Here is a 23986-nt window from a genome sequence, read left to right as displayed (position 1 = left end):
CATACAGGGGAGAGGTGGGAAAGAGCCATGCAAAGGCCTAGAGGCAATGGTGGATAGGCCATGCTTCATCTAGTCCAAGGAGGGCAGAGATATACAAAAGAATGACAAAGCAAACAGACAAGGAGGCGGTTGCCCGCATTGGGTACCTGAGAGGGGTTGGTGGCAGCTCTGCCAGCTTGGTGGCTGTGGGGTGGCTTGCTTGGTTCTTGGGAGTACTTTCTGGGGAGCCAATACTCTTCAAGGAGATGTTGTCTGAGTCCAAGGCCACTGCCTTGGCTTTGGCCTTCTCCTTTTCCCGATCTGTCTGATTGACAGGGGCTGGAGTGGTCCGCCCACTGGCTACCTTGGTAGGCTCCTTCAGTCTGGAAGGTGTAAGGCCTCCCTGCTTGGTGCTGAGGAGGCTGGGGTCAATGCTGCTGCTCACAGGGCGAGGTCCACCCCGCCCGCCGGTCACGCTCATAGAACTGGATTTGGCTGGCCGGGGCAGACTGCGGTACTGGATGTTAGAACGGGCTCCAGGAGCCAGGAATCCTGGCTCTGCGCTGTTGGACACATCTAAGCTAGTCTTGCGCCCATTTACTGGCTTGACAGGGATGCCTGAGGACTTCTGGATCTTGCTGAGAGTGGCTGAACCACCGGTTTGCATGACCGTGGCTGTGCCTGTGGCAGGAGGAGGCTTCTTGTAGCCAAAGGATCCTGAAGTGGCGGGGCGAGCAATGCCTGAGGGGGGCTTCTTAGCATCACTCAGGCGGTCCCGACCAGCATCAGAGGAGGAGCGTTGGAGCCCAGTATTCTTCACTGCAAGCTTACCCTTGTCTGTAGCTTTGCCCTCAGGTTTGCCTGCAAGAGGACAGGAAATGAGATGAGCTGAAACTGACCAATATCTTAAAAAACCATCCTTTTCTTTCCCTCCATGAGTGAAGGGAACATTGTAGAATATTAGAGGCCTAAATATGGGTAAACAGGTACAAGATAAGCTGATAAAGTTTCTTGTCTGAAAGACTCTGACTGGGAGGGGTGGGGAGGCTAGGAATTTTTTTTTGTTTTGCTCCCAGAGTAGAATGGTCCATTTTGAATAAAATAGCAGAGGCAAACACAAAGATAATCAAGAATATCCATCTAACAACTGGTTGTAGAAGGGGGAGAAAAAAAAAGGAGGGGAAGCAAATGGAATCGAGTATGACAGTATCTCTTGGTAATTAGAGACTTGAGGAAAATGTTGATTAAGGCTAAAAGTTACCCAAGGGGCCAACTTTGGGGGCACTATAACTCTCTTGCTGCAGCCACTTTATTTATTGTTTTCTTAGGATCTTCCTGAGATGGCAAGCAATATCTTATGAAGATAAGTACCTCGAGTGACTAACTTGGGAGAAAGAAGCAAGCATTGGAAGTGTTTGGAAGGAGGTCAAACTAGTCTCTAAACATAATATACTCCCTCCTGCACCTCATATTAACTGGGATTTTGGCCCAGTCACTGAACCTCTTTGAGTTTCTGTTTCTTCCACATTTGTAAAATGGAAATAATAATACCCATCTTTCCTAACTCACAGGACTGTCTTTAGACCAGATAAGATAATGTATGTTAAAGCACTATGCACATGTTTGCTATCATCCTATGGGTTAACGACCACTAAAAAGAGGAGCAACCAAAGAACTAGGTCTTTGCCCTTGTACTTTCCTTTATCCCAGGCTCACCTGCGACTTTGAGGGCACTCTGGGCAGTGTGAGTGATGGGGGAAGTTACAGCCACAGGTGGGGTCTTGCCCTTCTTCAGGGAACCAGGGTGTCCCAGGCTGATGGGCTTTTTCAGTTCTCCACCCTTGGATGAATCATCACAGCTCTCAGGACGCTCCCTCCGCCACTTCGAAGTCCCAGGTTCCATCTTCAGGCTACCACTGTCGTACTCCAGTTTTTTAGGGGCCTTCTCCTCTGATTCACTAAACCAGCTCAGCCCACTTTCTGCCAGTGAGCGCTTCTCTGAGTCTGTGCGTAGCTAAAGAAAAGGGAAAAAGGCAGGGTGAGATATTTATATGCAAATGGGGCACTGGATAGCTGACAGGATTGATTTTAGTTAGTACCTGGCTCTGCTCATCCCAGAGTATTACGTCAATTGAGGGTTTCTACCTATACCCCTAGGGTTTCCAACAACAGATGGCATGTATCTCTGGGTTTCTTTTTCTTCTCCAGTTGGAATAGCTCTTACATGTATCACTCTAGATTGGTGTAGGCACTAAGTATAGACAATATGACAACATCTGATGTCTTGGGTGAGTGCCTTAGCTTTTTGTTTGGGAGAGGGTAGGGGCAGCTCTAAAAGGACCTGGCCAAAGGCCTATGAGAACCAATCCCATGGAGTGGGTGTGTATGTGCAACCTCATACACAGACAATGCCGTTTGCCCTGTGGTTCATCTTGAGATGGCAGTTTGGATGTTTGCAAACTCACGTACCACTATTGTTGAGTTCCTGCGAGAAGCAGTGGGAGTAGTTGGGAGGGAGTTGAGTGAGGAGCTAGCATTGAATTCTTCTGAACTGAGATTGTCTGAGGCATCGCTGAGTCCACTGCTGATGGAGCTGCTTTCATCCCAGCTACAGGACAGGAGAGATGACGGTTAGTGGTTAAAACAGAAGCCCAGGCAAAAAATAAATGTTTCACATTGATGCAAGAATGACCCTGTACCAGTATTTAGGCTAGCCAAAAGGAGAAAACCTGGGGGTTTGTCCTGGGTTTGCCAGCAACTCAAAGTGTGACTTAAACTTCCTTGTAATTTGGTGATGTTCTTTTACAAAAGGAAGAGACTCTGTCTTTATCTGGCAAGAGAAAACGTTGTATCTCCTTAACAGAAAGGTATATTATAAAGGCAAGGTAATTTTTGGATCAATCTAGTTATACAAACCAATTTCCTCTCCCTGTAAACAACCTCCATTCTTAAAATTACCATATCTTTGTTCATTTTTAGATGTGTTCTGCATCTATTCTCCCCTTCCTTTTCTAAAAATGTCTATAACTGGTAATGAGGCCCAGAAAAAGATTTCTCTTTTCTAGAACCTCTTAGACTTTTATTGTTTCTCATTGCGCCTCCGTTTACGCAGTTCACCCTATCCTGGGATCAGGTCCTGCTTCTAAACAGAACATACTGTTCTTCTGGTAAGTGAACCAAATTTAAGGTGCTGAGGCCATGTAGAGGGGCCAAATTTGTGCTGAATGGATTCATTTCTCTGCCAATTGCTTGGAGTATCAGGTTTGTGGTATTAGGGAGATACTGCTGTTAAACATCTTTATCTGTAAACATCTGTATCCAAGAATGCTATTTCATGCACTAAGTGAACTTACTGCAACCTCCATGTCTTTGTAGCTTGAGCTCTACAACATTCCTTTGGCTGTTCTTTTTGTTTTGAGACGGAATCTTGCTCCGTCGCCCAGGCTGGAATGCAGTGGTGCAATTACGGCTCGCTGCGACCTCTGCTTCCCAGATTCAAGCAATTCTCCTGCTTCAGCCTCTAGAGTAGCTGGGATTACAGGCACCTGCCACCACACCCAGCTACTCTTTTTTTTTTTGAAGTAGAGACAGGGTTTCACCATGTTGGCCAGGCTCCTCTCGAACCCCTGACCTCAAGTGATCCACCCACCTCGGCCTCCCAAAGTGCTGGGATTATAGGCGTGAGCCACCGTGCCTGGCCTGGCTGTTCATTTTTGGGCTTAACAAGTTTCAGTCAGAAAGTTTACCCTTAACCTCAAAACTAAATAGCCTCCTCTACCATTTATATTAATTTCCTCTTACTCTATCTTTGTTTGCTATTCACGTTTCTTTTCAATCACACGCATTGTTTTCTAAGCTCAAATTCTGTCTCCTATAAACTTTCTTCAAAGGTCCTGTTTTCCAAGTCTTTCCCAATTCCTTTTGGACCTTAAAAATTTCTTCAGATTTCACTCAAGTTTTAGAGCCTAAAACTGAACACAGAAGTTCAGTAAGACTGCTATACAGGAGTATCTGTGCCGGTAGGAATTAACTTCTAAATCCTTGTTATCTGTGTTCAGAGTAGGTTTGTTTATCAGCTTTGCATATGTGCAAGGAATAAAAGGCTGAAGACTTTTTTGTGTGAATTAGCTGGTATCTGAAAAAAATTTTCTTTTTGATTTATTTTGAGTTTCATATCATGGAACAAAAATCAGACATACAAGTCATCTAAGTGGTTGGCCCAGATCTCAGTTGGCTCTCTCTAATTCATGTGCTGGGAATAGGAAAGTGGGTGGTTTGGACATTTTGGCTTTGTTGCTCTGCAGTGATTTATCCAAATACATTGAGAAAGAGCAAAGAAAGCATGGGGATTAGAACACACTACAGAGTTCTTTAAATTTTACGACTATGAAATATAGCCATTACTGAATGACAATCAACCTCTTCCCCGCTTCCCCTCCTGATATATATTAAATCTCACATTTGTCCTGGGCTAAGATGTCGTACCCCCTCAGTTTGTAGAGAAGGAATACTGAGGAAAGATCAATGCTGATTTTATGGTCCTATCAGCTCTTCTGGATCTAGATAAGATCTCTGGCAAGCAAGCAAATAATTCTCAGCATGTTCTCTAAGTCAAAGACAGAGGAAGCTTGTAGCACTGAATCTTTCATCTGAGATTAATTATTGGTAATGAAGGTTGTGAGGCAAAAAAAGCTCTTATGGAAGGACCCTTGCAAAAAGAGGATTGCTGCAGCTCAGAAATCCAAAAGAAACCTTCCTTTGCCCCACATTTATGGAAAGTTTAATAATGAAGTGGGGGAGGGGAATTTATATTCTAGGAGAGCATTTGGGTCCTCCTTGCTCAAAAGACATTCCTTCCCAAGTTCTTTTCCTGTAGTGAGGAAGTGTAAACCTAGAATTACCAAGGAAGGTTGGCTAGAGGATATAAATACTTCCTAGCAAAATTCTTTTGCAAGTTCTGAAGAAAAGGAAAATTCTGTTGTCATGACACGAAAGTTAAGCAACTCCAGTGGAGATGCTCCTTTGAAGACAGCATAGTTTCTTTCTTTCTTTTTGAGACAGAGTCTCACTGTGTCACCCGGGCTAGAGGGCAGTGGCACAATCTCAGCTCATTGCAGCCTTCGCCTCCCAGGTTCAGGTGATTCTTGTGCCTCAGCCTCCCGAGTAGCTGGGATTACAGGTATGCAATTTTTGTATTTTTAGTAGAGACAGTGTTTCACCATGTTCGCCAGGCAGGTCTCCAACTCCTGGCCTCAAGTGATCCACCCGCCTCAGCCTTCCAAAGTGCTGGGATTACAGGTGTGAGCCACTGCGCCCAGCCCTCTTTCTTTAAAAAAAAAAACAACAAAAACCCACTATTACATTTGAATGGCTTGAAAAAAAATAAAAAGTTAAAGAGTGACAGAGCAAGACCTTTTGTCAAAAAAAAAAAAAAAAAGGCTGGGTGCAAAACTCCTCCTTGAAGCCAGGTGTTCAAGACCAGCCTGGGCAACAAAGCAAGACCTCTGTCGCTACAAACAAAACAAAACAAAAGAAATAATACATGCTGTAGTAAGGATCCAAATATTATATAAATATAAAGGAAAAGTGCTCCTTTTTTTGCCCTCCCATTTTTACTTCTAAGGTAACTATTCTTAACAGTTTTTTGTGCATCCTTCAAAAATATCCCTATGCATATATCTTCTAGCTGTTTGCTCTCTGGATCTGCTGAATAGCTGACATTATAGAACCACACTTCATTATCCTGGAGATTCTCTATACTTGACTTAAACTGGAACCTCAGTCTTCCTCTTTGTTGGTTTACTCCCTGTTTCAGTGAAGTACCTTTCCTCTTCCAGTAGGTTTCTGAAAAGGGCTGCTTAGGAGGTAAACTTTGTAAGACCTAACATATCATAAAATGTCTTTATTCTGTCTTTACACGTGAGATTTCTGGGTAGCCACAGAATTCTAAGCTGAAAATATCTTCTTTCAGATTCTAAAGGCATTGTTCTATGTCTGTTTCTATTGTTGCCCTTCTGATCCTTTGTCCTTGTATGTGACCTGTTTCTTTGTCTCCCCTCTGGAACTTTGAGCATCTTCTTGTGCACTGAAACATCACTAATGATGTGCCTTGGTGTGGGACTTTTTAATCCTTGTGTTGGGTACTTTACCAGATGCTTTGAATCTAGAAACTCATTACCTTCAGTTTTGAGAAATTTTATCAAAAAATTTTTGATGATTTTCACTTTATTTTTCAGTTCTCTCTTCTAGGGTGTTTGTAATTCAGTTAATAGATTTTTTGCCTGATTTTCTACATTTCTCTCTTATTTTCTAGCACCATGAAAAAAAAAACTCTGTTTTTTTTTTTTGAGACGGCATCTTGCTCTGTCACCCAGGCTAGAGTGCAGTGGTGCGATCTGGGCTCACTGCAACCTCCGCCTCCTGAGTTCAAGAGATTCTCCTGCCTCAGTCTCCCAAGTAGCTGGGACTACAGGCACGTGCCACCACACCTGGCTAATTTTTTGTATTTTTAGTAGAGATGGGGCTTCACCGTGTTAGCCATAATGGTCTTGATCTCCTGACCTCGTGATCTGCCTGCCTCGGCCTCCCAAAGTGCTGGGATTACAGGCGTGAGCCAGTGCACCCGGCCTTTTTTTTTTTTTGTAGAGTCAGGGTCTCCTTATGTTGCTCAGGCTGTGATCCTGCCACCTTGGGCTCCTAAAGTGCTGGGATTACCGGCTTGGGCCACTCTGCCTGGCTGCTAAACTCTACTTTTTGAACAATGGCTTCAATTTTATCTTCCATCCTTTCTATTAAGTTTTTCAATTCTTCTATTACACACATATATAGATATACATACATAAATATATAGACATATATACATATACACATAAATGTACATATGGTTATTGTATATATGTATATATATTTTTTTGAGACAGGATCTTGCATTCTCGCCCAGGCTTGAGTGTGGTGATGCACCATAGTTCACTGCGCCTCAAATTCCTGGGCTCAAGCGATCTTTCTGCTTCAGTTTCCTGAGTAGCTGGGATTATAGTATAGGCATGTGCTACCATGCCCAGCTAACTGTAACATTTTTGTAGAGACAGGGTCTCACTATGTTGTTCAGGCTGGTCTCAAACTCCTGCTTCAAGCGATCTTCCCTCCTCAGCCTTCCAAAGTCCTGGGATTATAGGTGCAAGCCACTACGCCCAGGCTTCTACCATATTTTAAATTTCCAAGGATTCTTTAAAAAAATTTTAAACAGCACACTGTTCTTTCTTTCAAGGATACAATCTCTTTTTCAACTCTCGGAGACATTCATTCACTCATTCATTTGGAGGGGCAGGTTTCCAATGGCCTTGCATAGTTTCTGGTTCCAAGTTGCTTTGTTCTGTTAGTACTGGCAGGACTTCATGTTATAGACCTTCTGAAATGTGTGATGAAGCTTGGATGTTTGCTATTATGGAAGACTGCGGCATTCATTGTAAGTTATTGAGAACCTTTGTGCACATGCAGTGAGACTTGTCAACTATGGCTTCAGTATAGGGAGATGAGATTGGACTGATTCAGTTAAGTTTTTTCTAGTGAGTTGGTCACCTTTCCTAGAGGTGAATCTTCCAAACTCCAGCCTGAAGCATGTAAGACCATCATTCTGAAAGCTGAGTTTGAGAAGAGCCTGGAGCTTTCAACATTCAGTATGCAAAGCTTCATTTATACCCCTCTCCCTTTAGTTCAAAATCTGTGCCCTCACTTGTGTCAGGAGTCCACCAGTCCAGAGACTACCTGTTTTACTCTCTTCAGAAAATACGTCTCCAGTCTTCTGTTAATGGAGGGAAAGGGCTCCCACTCTGGGAGCAGGTGGAGCAGAATCTGAGAGTCTACGTGTTTTTTACCTACATTTTCAACCAGTCCTCTTATTTTTAGACTCACCTCTTCCCCTATTAAAGCTACCTGATGCCACCAATTATGAAGCTTTTTGAGGATTCTGGGGTGCAAATTGAGTTGCTGCCCCACTTCCTCCACTGCTGGCTCAGGATTCAACTTTTAAGTCTGATCTATCAGTTCATACTTGCCAGTCTGATTTCCAGCTTCCCATGATCTCATCACTATTATCTCTTTCTTCTCCTGTTCTTTGTTTTTGTGGTTTTATGACTTATGAAAAGAAAAACCCTTTATTGTCATTTAACTTTTGTGGTAGTTGTGAAATATGTGAAATATATCCTCAGTGACTCTTTTGGATCAGATATCCTGGTGGGTAGCCTTCGAATAGAGAGAGGTGAGGAGACATTAGCTTTGGAGTTCCAAAGTCAAATTACACAGAGGCAGAAGAAACCATCTAGACAATTTTTTTGTTGTTGTTGTTGAGATGGAGTCTTGCTCTGTCACCCAGGCTGGAGTGCAGTGGCCGGATCTCAGCTCACTGCAAGCTCCGCCTCCCAGGTTTATGCCATTCTCCTGCCTCAGCCTCCCGAGTAGCTGGGACTACAGGCGCCCGCCACCTCGCCCGGCTAGTTTTTTGTATCTTTTTAGTAGAGACGGGGTTTCACTGTGTTAGCCAGGATGGTCTCGATCTCCTGACCTCATGATCCGCCCGTCTCGGCCTCCCAAAGTGCTGGGATTACAGGCTTGAGCCACTACGCCGGGCCTCAATTTTTTTTTTTTTTGAGACAGGGTCTTGCTATGTTGCCCAGGCTGGTCATGAACTCCTGGGCTCAAGTGATCCTCTTGCTTCAGCCTTCCAAAGAGCTGGGATTACAGGCATGAGCCACTGCACCTGGGCTAGATGATACTTTTTGAAGACTCAAAAGCTGTGGGAGAAAAAAGACTGGATGGACACTGTCCATCCTGAAACATATGACTGGTTAAAGTGTAAGAATAGAATGCCTTTAGAAGAGTTTGCAAATTTTATCAGTTCATGAGTCAGAGTACTGCAAAGCAACTGTCTGGTCACTCAAGATAGCAGGGAGAAAGGAAGGCAGCTTAAATATGGCACCAAAAAGAATAAAGTAAAGAGGACAGGGCTCAGAGTTATGGAGGGCTACTGCATCTGTTGTTTGGCAGAAAGAATTTCTTTGCTCACTCTAAGCTGGATTTTGCTGTCTCCCTTCCATTTCTCTTTATATTTGTTTCTCACATAGATCTCAAGTACAGAAAAGAGAGTTGGGCAACAACAAGCTAGGCCTAAATTCACAAGGACATGAAAACAACAAAGAATGCAGAGACCTCAATATCCCTGTATAATCTAATCTACAAATCCAAACAACGACGCACAGACAACTGATATATGAGAGAAATGGTGTCAAAAGTTTTTATCTGGGGCAAGTTCTTATAAGAACCATGGCACTTTGTCATTTTCATCTACCCCCAGAACAGAAAAGGAAATGAGTCTGAATGAGCATATGAGAGATTGAGTCAGATATAAACAGGACAATGAAAATGAAGAACCTTGTCAACAGATATTTCAAGGGAGCTATAACAGATTATAGAGGTAAATTAAAGAACTTTCTCCATGGGATACTTATTTTCCCATTTACTATTCTCCTCATATCATCTAGTCTACCCTCCAAAATTTACACATCACATTCCCTATTTCCACTAAAAAGCATCAACTTTTCCCCCGATTGCTCTATCAAAAACTTAGGTATGTCTTCAACTCCTTTTTCTTCCCCCTCCTCATCAAGATTGTAATACATCATTGATTGTATTACCACTTTCCTCTCAAATCTATCTCTTTCTTTAACTTTCCCCTGCCTTTGCTCTGGTTCAGAGCCTAATGTCCTCTCATTTGAGCCACTGTGAAAGACTTCTTATCAGCTCTACTCTGTATAGATCCTCCCTCCCTCTAACGTGCACTAAATATAATCAGAAGCCTAATCACCCAAAAGTGTGGCACTTAGCAAAACCTTCATTAGCTCTCTGTTACTGATATGATAAAATAAAAATTCTATAGCCTGGCTGGGCTTGGTGACTTACATCTGTAATCCTAGCACTTTGGGAGGCTGAGGAGGGAGGACTGCTTAAGGCCAGGAGTTTGAGAACAGCCTGGGCAACATAGTGAGACCCTGTCTCTCTATATTTTTAAAAAATATTCTACAGCCCATTTATCAAGATTATCCATGAGCCATCATTAATGTAGTATAGTGATTAAGAGCACAGATGTTGGAGCCAGACTACCTGAGTTCAATCCCTATAAACTCTGCCTAGGGCTAAATTCAACTTCAATCTTATCAAGATTATCCATGAGCCATCATTAATGTAGTATAGTGATTAAGAGCACAGATGTTGGAGCCAGACTACCTGAGTTCAATCCCTATAAACTCTGCCTAGGGCTAAATTCAACTTCAATCGAGCAAACAGTCATCAAGCTCCTAGTATTTATAATGCATGGTGTCAGTTGCTATGGGCATTCAAAATAAGTGGCTATCCAGAATGAGCCTATAACCCAAGGGTGGAGAAAGGTGTATAAATGAAATAAATCCATGACAGAGGTAGAGACAACATACATAAAACAATACAGAGGAAGAAATGATTTCATCTCCAATAAAATCCAGAAATATGACTTTACCATGTTAGAATACTGAGAAACATAATGTTTTATCCACTTTTCTCCACTCCCATTCCACTCCTACTTCCTGTGTTCCCTGTGATTCCTATTAGGTGCCCAGCTCTTTTGCCTAATTTCCTTTTAGAAATACAGGCCTGCATGAGGAGCCAGTCCTCACATCACTATGCAGTCCAGATCAAATACCAAGTCTTCCATGAGGCTTTCCATGATCCTCCTTGCCAGAAAAATCTCATTCTCTTTTATGTTTCTACAGACATACCTATATTTCTATTAGAGTGGTCTGCCTTGAAATACTTATGTCTACACATCTTTTCATGAGACCATATTTCCCTGAAGGTTAGGATTAAATCTTATGTTTCTTTGTACCCCTCATACAATATGTTGTATACAGTGGGCACTCACTCACTGCTTATATGAAAACAAGAATGCATAACTTCAGGAAAAAGGTTATGATTTTGGAGCTGCTATTTATATATTCTCCAAGAATAACTAGTAATTTATTTATAAAGGTAATCCTTGCTTTGGGGTTGGGGGAATTTATTAACATTCTCTTTTTAGAACTTTCAGTACTCTGCTGAAATTCCCTATCTATACAAAAATGTAATTCACCTTTTATACTGGATCCTTAAACATATTTATAAAAAGGATTTTACAGTCCTTATCTGTTAGTTTCAAAATATGGCTCATCTGTGGATCTGCTTCTATTGACTATTTTTTCCCTCAGTCATATTTTTTCTGCTTCTTCCTGAGTCTTGTAACTTTTTATTTTATGCCAGATGTTGTGTGTAAAAGTGTGGCAATAGGTATATCCAGAAAAGGACATGTCCCTTCCGCTGTTAGGCTGCTAGGATTGAGAGCTGAGTCAGTCTAGCCTATCATATAGAGCCAGGTTTGGGCTCTGTTATAGGTCAGTTCATCAATTTTTTTTTTTTCCAGACAAAGTCTCGCTCTTGTTCCCCAGGCTGAAGTGCAATGGCATGATCTCGGCTCACTGCAACCTCCGCCTCCTGGGTTCAAGCAATTCTTCTGCCTCAGTGTCCCAAGTAGCTGGGATTACAGACGCCTGCCACCGCACCTGACCAATTTTTGAATTTTAAGTAGAGACAGGGTTTCGCCATGTTGGCCAGGCTGGTCTCGAACTCCTGACCTCAGGTGATCCGCCCGCCTCGGCCTCCCAAATCACCAAATGTTTTGAGGGCAAGATCAGGACTGTCCTTTCAGTAGGACTTAAGATCTGAGCCTAGTGAGTTCCCAGAGATCTCTCTATGCCATCCAGCCCAGCTGACAGCTTTGGGCTGCTGTGGAGTTCTCTGCACTCATGGTGAGCCACTTCTGCACATTCAGTGAAGGATCTCTGTGCTTTGGAGGGGGTCTTTCTCTACCCTCCTACCCTGTTCTCAGGTTCCACTGTACTGTACTGTTGCTGTATAGTCAGTGAAGGCCCTGTGCACATTGGGTGGGAGCGGGGATCTTTCTCAGATTTCTGTCCTGCCCTTATCCATCAGCTTGCTGCCACTGTGTACTCAGTGAAGGCCTCATAAGAACGATTTAGGGGTAGGTGGGTACTTATTTGCTCTATCATTAGGGCTCCTTATGGCCAGCCTACATGTGGCCTTCAGAAGTTTGTATGAAGTTCAGCTATTTTCTCCTCATCCTCATCTATGGTGGGTTTGCTCCTCTTAGCCATACCCCAGGAGGAAAACAGTCATGTATTCCATCTCTCCTAGGAATGGCTCTTCTCTTTCTGGAATTTAGTTCAATTAGAATACTTTGCATCCTTAGATATCTGTATTTTTTAAAAGTGATGTTTGTTGCTTATCCAGCTTAGCCTTGTTGTTAGGATGAGAGTGATAGTGTAGGACACTATACCATTCCCTTCGATAAATTAGCCCCTTGAGTGCTCTTAGAATAAATAAAGCCCTTCATCTGGGGCTGTTCAGAATGGCAACTGATTTCTCCTCTTGTTTTCTTGCCCACTTCCTAGCACTGATACCATAGTCTAAGGAACACTGTGATGCACCCATCTCCTCTGTAGGATGAAAAGAGGGACTGTGAAGAGGCCAGCTCAACTGAACACTGCTCTGTTTGTGTCTGTGCAGACACGTGGCAATGCATGGGGCAGGAAATATTCCTCCCCTCTGGGAAAAGCACCAACACTAACGTATTCTTGGCTAGGATTGGCCACCCCTCCCAGACTTCTCTCACACCGTCTGCTCCCCACATTTTAGGCCCAGCTATTCCGTGGAACTTGAATAGCCAAGGGAGCCTGCAGGCAGCCAGAGGGCCAAGGGTGTGGGCTAACTAACTGGAAGAGTGGACCAGCTTGTGACTACATAGGAAAAAATCCTTATTGGTTGTGTAGCACAGCATAGTTCTTAAAAGTCAGACTAGAACACTGAGTCTGTTCTTCTGTCCGGAATATATATGCCTTGCGAATCAGTAACTAAGTTTCTCTATTTACTACTTAATGCATAAGAGCTGTGTACATGGAACTCTACTTTCTCTTCTGAGAGGAGAAATATCTGCAGTACAAAAGGCTGGTTTTAAGAGCTGGGAGGTTTTTTTTTTTCTTTTTCTTCTCTTATAATTATTTTTACTCCCAGTAGAGTTTATGGAATTAGAAGCCTAGGAGATACCTAGGACTTCCTGCTTCATCATATAGAAAAGAGAAGAACTAACTTTATCATCTAAACTAGACAGCAGGAAGCTGTTTGGCCACAAAATGTAACCTACTTCATGGAAACAAATCCCCAAATCAATCATGAAAAGAAGCCAGACTCAGAGTTGGAGGGCTTTTCAGTCCCCATAATTATACCAACTAGGTATGCACTGTATTCTATCAAATATACAAACACCAAATGGGGCAGAAGGGTAAAAGAGCATCAATAATCACAACTCTTGATATTGTCTCACTTGCTAGAGTTGATGGATGGTGACCTAGGTTAGGCAGTGAAATAGACAACAGTGACAAAGTGTGAATTAGACCCAGGGACTGAGAGTAATCTGATAGTCAAGATAAGTAGGAGGCTAGCAAATGTGATGAGCCCAGTTCTAGGTTTGCCAAGGGCTAGAATGTCTATGGATCAAAATAAAAAGAAGATTTTTCATAATGCAAGTGTTTTAGATAAGGCTGTCATTAGATGGTTCTGCAGCCAGGGATATCTCATGACTTTTGCCCCCGATACTCAAATTATTCTTGATATTTTAAGGAGACAGGGCAAAGAGCACATAAAGCTGGAACTGGAATCAGTCCAAGTTAGAATTAAATACATACAGACTCAAAACTAATCTGTCCTCTTGAGGAGGCTAACCTTATTGGCTAGAAATGGACTGAGCTGACCTCAAAGAATACACTACTACAGACAAGAATACATTCCTAATATTTGCTCTAGTCTTGAAATGTTCCACAGTTTTCTTGGAACCAGATTAAAGCTAAGATATAGCTTCCCTTGCTCGCTACTTTAAGAATACTCTTGCTATCTATGATAACATGTATTATGTTAAACCATATGAAATTGCCAATCTTATAGTTAAAAAATTGGTCAAACCTTTCATATGATTCAACATCAAATATATTTATTTTTGTGTTTGGTCTATGCTTTAGTACTTGTTTGCTACAAAACTGTGGTCGTGGATTCTAAACTCTTTTCCTTTTTTCTTTTTTTTGTTGAGACAAGACTTTGTCACCCAGGATGGAGTACAGTGGTGTGATCTCAGCTTACTGCAGCCTTGACCTCCCAGGTTCAAGTGATCCTCCTGCTTCAGCCCCCCAAGTAGCTGGGACTACAAGTGTGCACCATGGTGCCTGGCTAATTTTTTTATTTTTTGTAGAGACAGGGTTTCACCATGTTGCCCAGGCTGGTCCCAAACTACTGAGTTCAAATGATCTGCCCACCTTGGCCTCCCAAAATGCTAGGATTACAGGCGTGAACCACCATGCCCGGACTTAAACTCTTTTTTTTTTTTTTTTTCTGAGACGGAGTTTCACTCTTGTTGCCCAGGCTGAAGTGCAATGGCAAGATCTTGGCTCACCACAACCTCTGCCTCCCACGTCCAAGTGATTCTCCTGCCTCAGCCCCCAGAGTAGCTGGGACTACAGGTGTGTGCCACCATGCCTGGCTAGTTTTTGTATTTTTAGTAGAGATGGGGTTTCACCATGCTGGCCAGGCTGGTCTCGAACTCCTGACCTCAGGTGATCCGCCTGCCTTGGCCTCCCAAAGTGTTAGGATTATAGGCATGAGCCACCATGCCCAGCTGACTTAAACTCTTAATAGGGAGAGACCAAGTTACAGAATCCAAGTCAAATGGAAGAAATGACAACCTGTCCCACTCTAAGACTAGTTTGGTACATCTGAACAAGGGAATATGTTTTAGACTTTCCTCAATCCAAAGTTCCAAACATATCCCATTCTGCACTGGTCTTTTATGCTTTCTTCAGACCCATTCCTGGGGTGAGCCACTCAGTTCATAATCCATACTTCCCTAAAGGTCACTCAGATAGTCATGGAGATGTGATTCCTAATGAGAAAATTAGCAAGAGATGTTCCATCTCTGGTCCCTGTAGCAAGTGGACTCCTTTGTTAAGATGTTAGTGACCTACATTTGTGTTAATACGGTAGCCACTAGCCATATATAGCTAATGAGTACTTGAAATGTGGCTAGTCCCAACTGAGATGTGGAGTAAGGTTTCAACGACTTAGTAGAAAAGGAGAATATAAGATATCTTAATTATCTTGATAATTTCTATATTAGTTACATATTAACATGATATTTTAAATACACTGGGTTAAATAAGGCATATTGCAATTAATTTTACCTGTTTTACTTTTTATTTTTATTTTTTTTTTGAGACGGAGTCTTGCCCTGTCACCCAGGCTGGAGTGCAATGGCGCAATCTGGGCTCACTGCAACCTCCGCCTCCTGGGTTCAAACAATTCTCCTGCCTCAGCCTCCCGCGTAGCTGGGATTACAGGTGGCCACCACCACACCCAGCTAATTTTTGTATTTTTAGTAGAGACGGGGTTTCACCATGTTGGCCAGGCTGGTCTCAAACTCCTGACCTTGTGATCCACCCGCCTTGGCCTCCCAAAGTGCTGGGATTATAGGCGTGAGCCACCATGCCCGGTCCTTGTTTAACTTTTTAAAATGTTTCCACTATAACATTTTAAAATACATATGTGGTTCGGGCACGGTGGCTCATGTCTGTAATCCTAGCGCTTTGGGAGGCCGAGGCGGGTGGATCACGAGGTCAGGAGATCGAGACCATCCTGGCCAACATGGTGAAACCCCGTCTCTACTAAAAATATAAAAATTAGCTGGGTGTGGTGGTGTATGCCTGTAATCCCAGCTACTTGGGAGGCTGAGGCAGGATAATTGCTTGAATTAGGAGACGGAGGTTGCAGTGAGCTGAGATCGCGCCACTGCACTCCAGCCTGGTGACATGGCGAGACTCCGTCTCAAAAACAAAAAACCAAAAAAAAAAAAACCCCAAAAAAAGTATGTGGCTTGCATTAGATTTCTGTTGGAAAGCGCTGTCCTAAACAGGAAACTTTTGGTCAATGAAATGTCCGCTTTAAAGAGCTGGAGTTCTTTAGCTGCTACAGTAGTTACATTTGGTCCATGACCTGAAAAAGCTATGTTTTGCAGTTAAACTTCAGCTGATCCCTTTGATGGCAACAAATGTGGTAACATTTTTAGGTGCAAACACTGAATTATGAGCCATAGTCCTCGGAGACCATTCAAGAGTTTAAAGAGGATAAGTGATTTTTAAAAAAAGAGAATAGAAGAGTCAGAGTGAAATTGGGCAATTTTGTGATGCTCAGTTTTGAAAATGAATCAAGACCATCTAGAGAAACCAACACTCTGTTCAAGTACTGCCAAAGTTCTTAAAGTCAGCAACCTCTCCTACTCCTCAGCCCCATGTGGCCCTAGAGAACTCCAAGAGCAAGGGGGAGTACAGTGTCTGCTTCATTACATGTCTGTGGTTTGGCAGAGATCACAGCAAACTAGCTTGACCTGGCCAACCAAGCCAGGCAATGGGAGGAAAGGATGAATCGCACAGAGTGAGAGATTTAGAGGAAGAGAGGGTGGGGCAGAGAAGAAGCCAATGTAAATTTTTTCGAGTTAAGGGTTTGCCAAATCTTAATCAAGGGTAAAAATCACCAAGAAGAAAGGACTGTAAAGAACAAGGTAATCAGAGTCTTATATGAAATTGGAGGATATGTACAATTAGGAAAATTTATTTGGCCCCTTGATATATTGGCAGTAAGCACATACAATTCCAGTCCTATAAGAAAACAAATGGTTTCAATAAGTTTTAAAAGACATTTCCTAAACTCTAGTTTCAATCACAGAACTATCTGATTAATTTGTTCAGTTCTCAAATGCTGAGGCTAATTTAATGAATGGACCATAGCTAGGGAAGCCCAAATTCAGATTTAAATCCTACAGACTGGTTACATGGCATTATTAAAAAAGTAGAAAAAATTGTCATCACAATTTTGGAGACTACCATTTTAGAGTATCTGTTGCAACACCTAGGTGATGAATTCTTACTCAAACCCAGCTGGGAAGATTATGAAGATTAATACCACGAATTTTGTAAATATTTTCTGGGCCAGATGTGGTGGCTCATGCTTGTAATCCTAGCACTTTGGGAGGCTAAGATGGGTGGATCACCTGAGCTTAGGAGTTCAAGACCACCCTGGGCAACATGGTGAAACCCCGTCTCTACTAAAATACAAAAAATTACCTGGGCGTGGTGGCATGTGCCTGTAGTCCCAGCTACTCAGGAGGCTGAGGCACAAGAATTGCTTGAGCCCAGGAGGCGGAGGTTGCAGTGACCTGAGATGACACCACTGCACTCTGACATGGTGAAAGAGCAAGAGTCTGTCTTAAAAAAAAAAAAAAGAAAAAAGAATATTTCCTGAAGATCAAACCCATCAAGAAAATTATACTCCAATGTCCTGCTGTACCTTGATCATTCTGTTCGATGCTGAAATAAGAGATTTCCACCATTGCCTTTTTCTTTTAAGTCAATCACTTATAGTAACTGACAGAGTTCTCTATGGCATTTAGAAAGGAGTTAAAGCAAATAAACACAGGGCCATGACACCTCCAAGAATATAAAAGGCCACCCTAATGTGCCCATAGAGAAAGGACTTCTGTTATTTTTGATGATTCTTAGTATAATGGAAAAGTGTGAAAACTTGTCTGCTTGGTTCCAAATTCAGTTCACCTCAAGGCTTCCTTGCTGAAGTTCTAGCCACTTTCAGCATACCCACTTTAGCTCACTCTCCTTTCTGATAAAGGTCCAAGTGTTTTTAATGGTGGCAATAGGGCCATAGGCCCAGTCCTAGGCAGAACCCCACTCAGTCAAAATAAAGCCATGCATTTCTGTGCTTGTTCTTCACAGATGCCATCTTGCCAGTGGCAAAAGAAAAGTAACCGGTCTGGAGAACCGAATGCCCTTGCAGTTATATACAAAACTCTCTGCATGTGCAATCTTCTGGTATCTGATCATACTTTCAGATTCTCAAATGTGTCTATGACTCAGAAAATTTTCTTTAAATTATCATCTTGCCTCCTAACACCCTGCTTTAAGCATTGCTTTCTTGATTCTGGCATTTAATTTTTGCCCTAAGGTTAACAGAGTTTCTTAAATTTAGACCATTGTTATGGAATAAATTATGTTTCCCCCAAATGTATGTGTTACAGCTGTAACTCCCAATGACAGTATTTGGAGATGGGGCCTTTAGGGAGGTAATTAAGGTTAAATGATCTTATAAGAATGGGGCTCTGATCTGATGGGACTGGTGTCCTTATAAGAAAAAGGAGACACCAGAGAGCTCTCTTTCTGGGTGTGCACAGAGTTTAAGGCCATGTAAGGACACAGTGAGAAGGTGGCTGCTGTCTACAGCCAGGAAGAGAGGCCTCATCAGAAACCAACCCAGACGGCACCTTGATTTTACACTGCTGGGCTTCAGAACTGTGAGAAAATAAACTTCTATTGTTTAAGCCACCTGCCCTGTGGTATTTTGTTATGTCAGCTTGAGTAGACTACCACAACCATTAAGTTATGAAAATAAGCTTATTTTATCTACACATCAATATCCTCCATTGAACTACATTGGATATTCACCACCTCTATGATTCAGGCTAGTTTTCAATTCAGAGATTTACTGCCATCAGATTTTTTTTATCATGATATCATAGCTTATTATAGCAAAATTAAATACCCAAATCCATCTGCTAGGCACAGTGGAAGCTATGGATTGAGAAAATCAAGGAGTCAGGCAAAGTAGAAGGAATTATCATCGCTGCTTGGACTTGGCAGTGAAATAATCCCAGAGAAATTCCATCTTTCTATGATGAAATCAGGCTCTATGTGTGCTCCTGTAATGACATGATACACAAGTATTCAACCCTGCAAACAGCTTGGATAGCACTTTGTGGAACAAAATGGATGCAATTGGATTAGAGGTATCAATATATTTTATTGGGATCTTAATGTGGGAAAGGGTAATTGCAGGGTAGTAGAGGAGAGACAGAGAAGTGAGAATATAGAAGGAAAGACATGAGAGACAGTTTCCAAGGCGTGGGTTAAAGCTTTGCCATGTCAGCTGGCAGGGCCAGAGCAAGAAGAAAGAGCAGAAAGTTGAGCTGTTTAACGGGAGTCTCCTTAATTAGGACCAACTGTGGGTGAGGAATGCTGACTCGGCTGGCCACAATTTGTTTGAGTTTTCTCTAGTTTCAGAGATTTCCCTTTTTGTCTGCCCCAAGCCTTTGCCCTCCTCTACTTCTTTCACAGGAGTGGGAATGAAAAAACAAGGTACCTTCCTCTCTTTTTCAGATGTTTCCAAGTCAGGAAATTGAAATCCTTCAAAGAGTGAAAGATAACTGAGAATCTCAAGAAAAGCAAAAAATTCTCAGGGATATCATCGAATTCACCTTCAAAGGATAAAAGGCAGTCCTCTGGAGCGAGCTCTGGTGTACTGAGTACGTACTTCTGTCTCCACTAGTCGGTATTACTACAGTTGAGTTAGTGTACTTGTCTCAGCCTCAACTTCCCCAAGTATAAACAGGTAACTCAACACCCACTAAACAAATTCTTTAGAAAGTTTGAACATCAAGAAAAATGATTTTGATTCTTAACTTGGTCAAGAAAACATCTTGAGGAAAACTAAAAAGCCACAAAATTAAGGTGTCAATTGATGTGACTGACCTTATTTTGAGTTTCCATATTTTTATTGGAGAGGGCCTGAAGGAGGCTCTAAGAATAGTCAGTAGGATTCTGTTCAGAACCAACATTTTTTTTGCTCTTTCTAAAACACACATAGATGACCCATTTTAAAGATTTTTGGAAAGGGATGAAAATGATATTTGATTTTAAATTTCATGAGGTACTTCCTACTTCTTCCCCACTGTCTCACCCATATTCTTCCTGCAGTGTTTCCTTAGGAGTCCACTGCACAATTCCAAAATCCCTAGCTGATTGAAAAGAAATGTGGAATAGTGTCTGCATTTCTGCACCTTCTCTAAACCAATAAGGAAGTAAAAGATAATTGACAATACTCTGAAAAGTAGGAAAAGTTTGGCTTAAGGGTCCGGAGTAGGGGTTGGCCAGATAGTAAATATTTATAAGGCTTTTCAGGCCATAAAGTCTCTGTCACAACTACTCAATTCTGCCATTGTAGCACAAAAGCAGCCATAGATAGTATGTAAACAAATGAATCCAGCTGTGTTCCAATAGAACTTTATTTATGGACACTGAAATTTGAATTTCATATAATTTTCATGTGTCACAAAATATTGTTCTTCTTTTGTTTCTTCCAATCATTTAAAAATGTGAAATCCACTCTTAGCTTGCAGGCCACAAGAAAACAGGCAGTGGACTGCATTTGGCGAAGCAGGCCAAAGATCACCAGCCCTGGGGCTAGATCAATAAAAGGCCCCCTAAAAATGAAAAGAAATAACAATTCCATAACTGACAAGTCCTGGCCAAAAAAGCAACTCTGGGCTAAGAATGACTTCTTGGATTTCCACTTTTATTACTTCTGATCTAACCTGCTCAATTTTCAAGTCAAAACAAGATTTTTCTACTACTGATTCAGTTTTTTTGGTTTTTTGTTTGTTTGTTTTCTTTGAGACGGGGTCTCACTCTGTCACCTAGCTGGAATGAAGCGGTACGAACACAGCTCATTGCAGCCTCAAGCTCCGGAGCTCAAGAGATCCTCCCACCTCAGCCTCCTGAGTAGGTGGGACTACATGTGGGTGCCACCATGCCCAGCTAATATTTTTTTAAAAATTTTTGGTAGAGACAAGGTCTCACTATATCACCCAGGCTGGTCTTGAACTCCTGTCCTGAAGTTATCCTCCCACCTTGGCTTACCAAAGTGCTGGGATTACAGGCATGAATCACTGAGCATGGCCTCTGATTTAGTTTTGACTCAGAAAAAAAGGAAGAGGTTGGAAAAGAAAAGAGAAGAAAAAGAAAAAAAGAAGCATTAGTATTGCTTGTACCTTATTGCCAACCCTCCATTCTGGAAGTAGGGAAGTAGGCAATGCCTTGAAGTGGGATGGAATTCAAACATATATGTAGCTTTTAGAATGACTTATATAGGGTTGACAAAAGCAAAAACCATTTTTGGTCAGAAGCACAAATTCTTCTACACAGGTTGGAAGAAGTGATATAGAGGGTATATGGCCTGTATATGTTCCTGATGCATAAAGCAACAAATAAAAGTCCACTTTATTAAACTAACAAGTTGCCATTCATCTTCAGATCTCAGATCACCCTGTGAGCGCAAAGTGAGTATTGAAAGAGGTAAAAGGGATAGGAATCAGGCCCCAAATTCATACTACTAGGCTGAGGAATCTGTGCAACTCTGAGCAGTTTCTGGCAGCTCTAAAAGATCCAGGCCAGACTGCTGGTGTGAAATGCTGATCTGGCTATAAACACCTCCAGCCACTGAGCTACTCTCTCTTCGCGGAATGAAGCTTCCCACCACAAACCAAATGAATTGCCAGGCGTTCCCTCTGAACTCATTACTCCCCCCTTTTTGACTTCTTTGTATCACATTCAGTTTTCTCACTCCAGAATCCCTGGCCTTCCATTATCACCTTCTTTTTCTCTTTATTAAATAAGAAGTCCACTTTCCAACGTCTTCTTTAGTGTTTCTACAAAAGCTGAGGAGATCATCTTTTTTCTATTCACAGTCTCCTTATTCAGTCAAAAAAATCTTTAAATCCTGACTCAAGACAGACGGCAACAGCAAGCTTTTCTGCTGTAATTACCCTAATGCTGTCCACATTCAATCTACTAAAAACAAACAAAGAAAAGGGAACATCAGAAAGGAAAGCTGCCAGCAAAACAGAAACAAATACAAATTCCAAATACTAAAACCTAAAGAGAAGAATATTGGATACTAACTCCTCAAGTCTGTCTGCTTGCACACTACTATACTGAACTGCCTGGTACCATGTTAGTTCGAGAGAAGTGCCTCGTTAGGTCCAGAGGCTTGAGTATGTGGGAGGATCTATTCAGGATACAGGCAAGGTATGTGACACAATGACCCTTTGTAATGCACATAAAGAGACTCCCATCCAAATCCACAGATTCACCATAACCACTCCATTATTGAAGTATTTGTTGCAAGTTAAGCTACTTGATTTATCTTCCATTTCGAAAATAATACTGAGAAACCAACTCACCACAGAATGCAAACATTTCTCTCTGGAATTCACACCCTATTGAGGTCCCCAGGGAGAAATTCAGTGAACAACTTTGGATGAAGAATGTTACTCTAATACAAATCAAATGCAGGGTCACACACAAAAAGAACTCTTGTCCCTACACTAAATGCAAAGGAAAAGAAATACTTCAGGCTGGTTGTGGAGAGTCATTAATAAGGTAAAAGATGAGGCTGTTTTCCAGGTTATATAAACTTTTAAAAAATAATTTTCTTTTTTGAAAAAATTTAACCTATTTATTTATTTATTTAGAGGCTAGGTTATGAGACTGGTTAATTTTTATATTTTTGGTAGAGAGGGGGTTTCACCGTGTTGCCAAGGCTAGTCTCGAACCCCTTGGCCTTGAGCGATCCACCCACCTGGGCCTCCCAAAGTGCTGGGATTACAGGTGTGAACCACCACGCCCAACCACCAGGTTATATAAACTTTTGATACAGCTTCAGCAATCCCTAGTAGGATTATTTTGAAGTTTTGATCTCAGTGGCTTGGCTAGATTTCCTAATTCCAGTAACTTTTGTAACTCCTTTTCATGCCCTATCCTCATTTAAGTTCAAAACTAAAAATAGCAATGATATAGGTGGAAGCAGTCACAGGGGCAGCAGTACCAGATGATAAGTTTTCTCTTTTTACTTGTCCACAAAGAATAATAACCTCAGGATCTGAAGAAACTTCAGTGTATTGCAATGGAAACTTACCAATTTGTTACTGGGGTAGTTTATTCAATCCCTCAACTAGCACCCTGATAGCATTATTTCAAAAGAAATGGTCCCGAGAAGGTAGGAGAATTTAAGGACACACTTCATTACTGAACAATTTTTAATCTGTGTGAATTCAACTGTCAAGATTTCCATTGTAGCAAAGCAATCCATGTAAGAGTCTGAGACTGCTCTGTGGAAAGTTGCTGTTCACTTAATCATCAGGCAGGCTGGGATCCAACTCAACATTAGCTATTACTTATACCCATCCAGTCAAGCATAACCAACATAACCTCTGCATTGCTGGACAAGCATGCAGCAGTGTCCTGCATGAAATCAAAGGAAAATCTGCAGTTTTACTAAAAAGACCCATGGCTCTCTGGAAAACCACCTTAACTTGGGAAGGCAACCAAATGATATTAATGAACACTCACGACCTCTGCATCACACTTTTCAAAATTAGATATGCTGAAGCCTGGGTGATGGCCCTCCTTCAGTCTGTGAAGTCGATGCAATATCTAGCTCACTAGTTTGCTTGTTATCTGCCTCTAAGCTTGCATCAAACCAAACCAGTTTCTCTACTTCTTCACTAACCAATGCACTGTGGAAACCCAGTGTTTCTTAAATACTTGCTATTGAAAGGCATCTTTTTGTTTTTAATTTTTATCTTTTTGAGCGGAGTCTCGCTCTGTTGCCCAGGCTGGAGTGCAGTGGCGTGATCTCGACTCACTGCAAGCTCCACCTCCCGAGTTCACGCCTTTCTCCTGCTTCAGCCTCCCGAGTAGCTGGGACTACAGGCGCCCGCCACCACGCCTGGCTAATGTTTTGTATTTTTTATTAGCGACTGGGTTTCACTGTGTTAGCCACGATGGTCCTGATCTCCTGACCTTGTGATCCGCCCGCCTCGGCCTCCCAAAGTGCTGGGATTACAGGCGTGAGCCACTGCGCCTGGCCTAAAAGGCATCTTTAATGTGCTGCCTTTCATAATGACACAAAAGGGCATGCATTTTACATT

The 23986-nt window shown here is 42.0% G+C and overlaps 1 protein-coding gene across 2 annotated transcripts in view; it reads right to left on the bottom strand.

Annotated features, from left to right (window-relative positions):
- LOC105504332 (neuron navigator 1) overlaps positions 1 to 23986 on the bottom strand; it is an 80478-nt gene that overhangs the window by 37570 nt on the left and 18922 nt on the right. For both annotated transcript variants that reach the window (XM_011931747.1, XM_011931748.1), the window contains exons 2-4: positions 2449 to 2587; positions 1696 to 1993; positions 147 to 840 (exon numbers count right to left, since the gene is read on the bottom strand). In XM_011931747.1, coding sequence (XP_011787137.1) covers positions 147 to 840; positions 1696 to 1993; positions 2449 to 2587 — 1131 coding nt within the window. The remainder of the gene's footprint in view (positions 1 to 146; positions 841 to 1695; positions 1994 to 2448; positions 2588 to 23986) is intronic.

This window comes from Colobus angolensis, unplaced genomic scaffold (assembly GCF_000951035.1).
Source record: "Colobus angolensis palliatus isolate OR3802 unplaced genomic scaffold, Cang.pa_1.0 Scaffold91, whole genome shotgun sequence".
Lineage (NCBI taxonomy): Eukaryota > Metazoa > Chordata > Mammalia > Primates > Cercopithecidae > Colobus > Colobus angolensis.
Note: the sequence above shows the minus strand (reverse complement) of the source record. Positions and strands in the feature narration are given on the sequence as shown.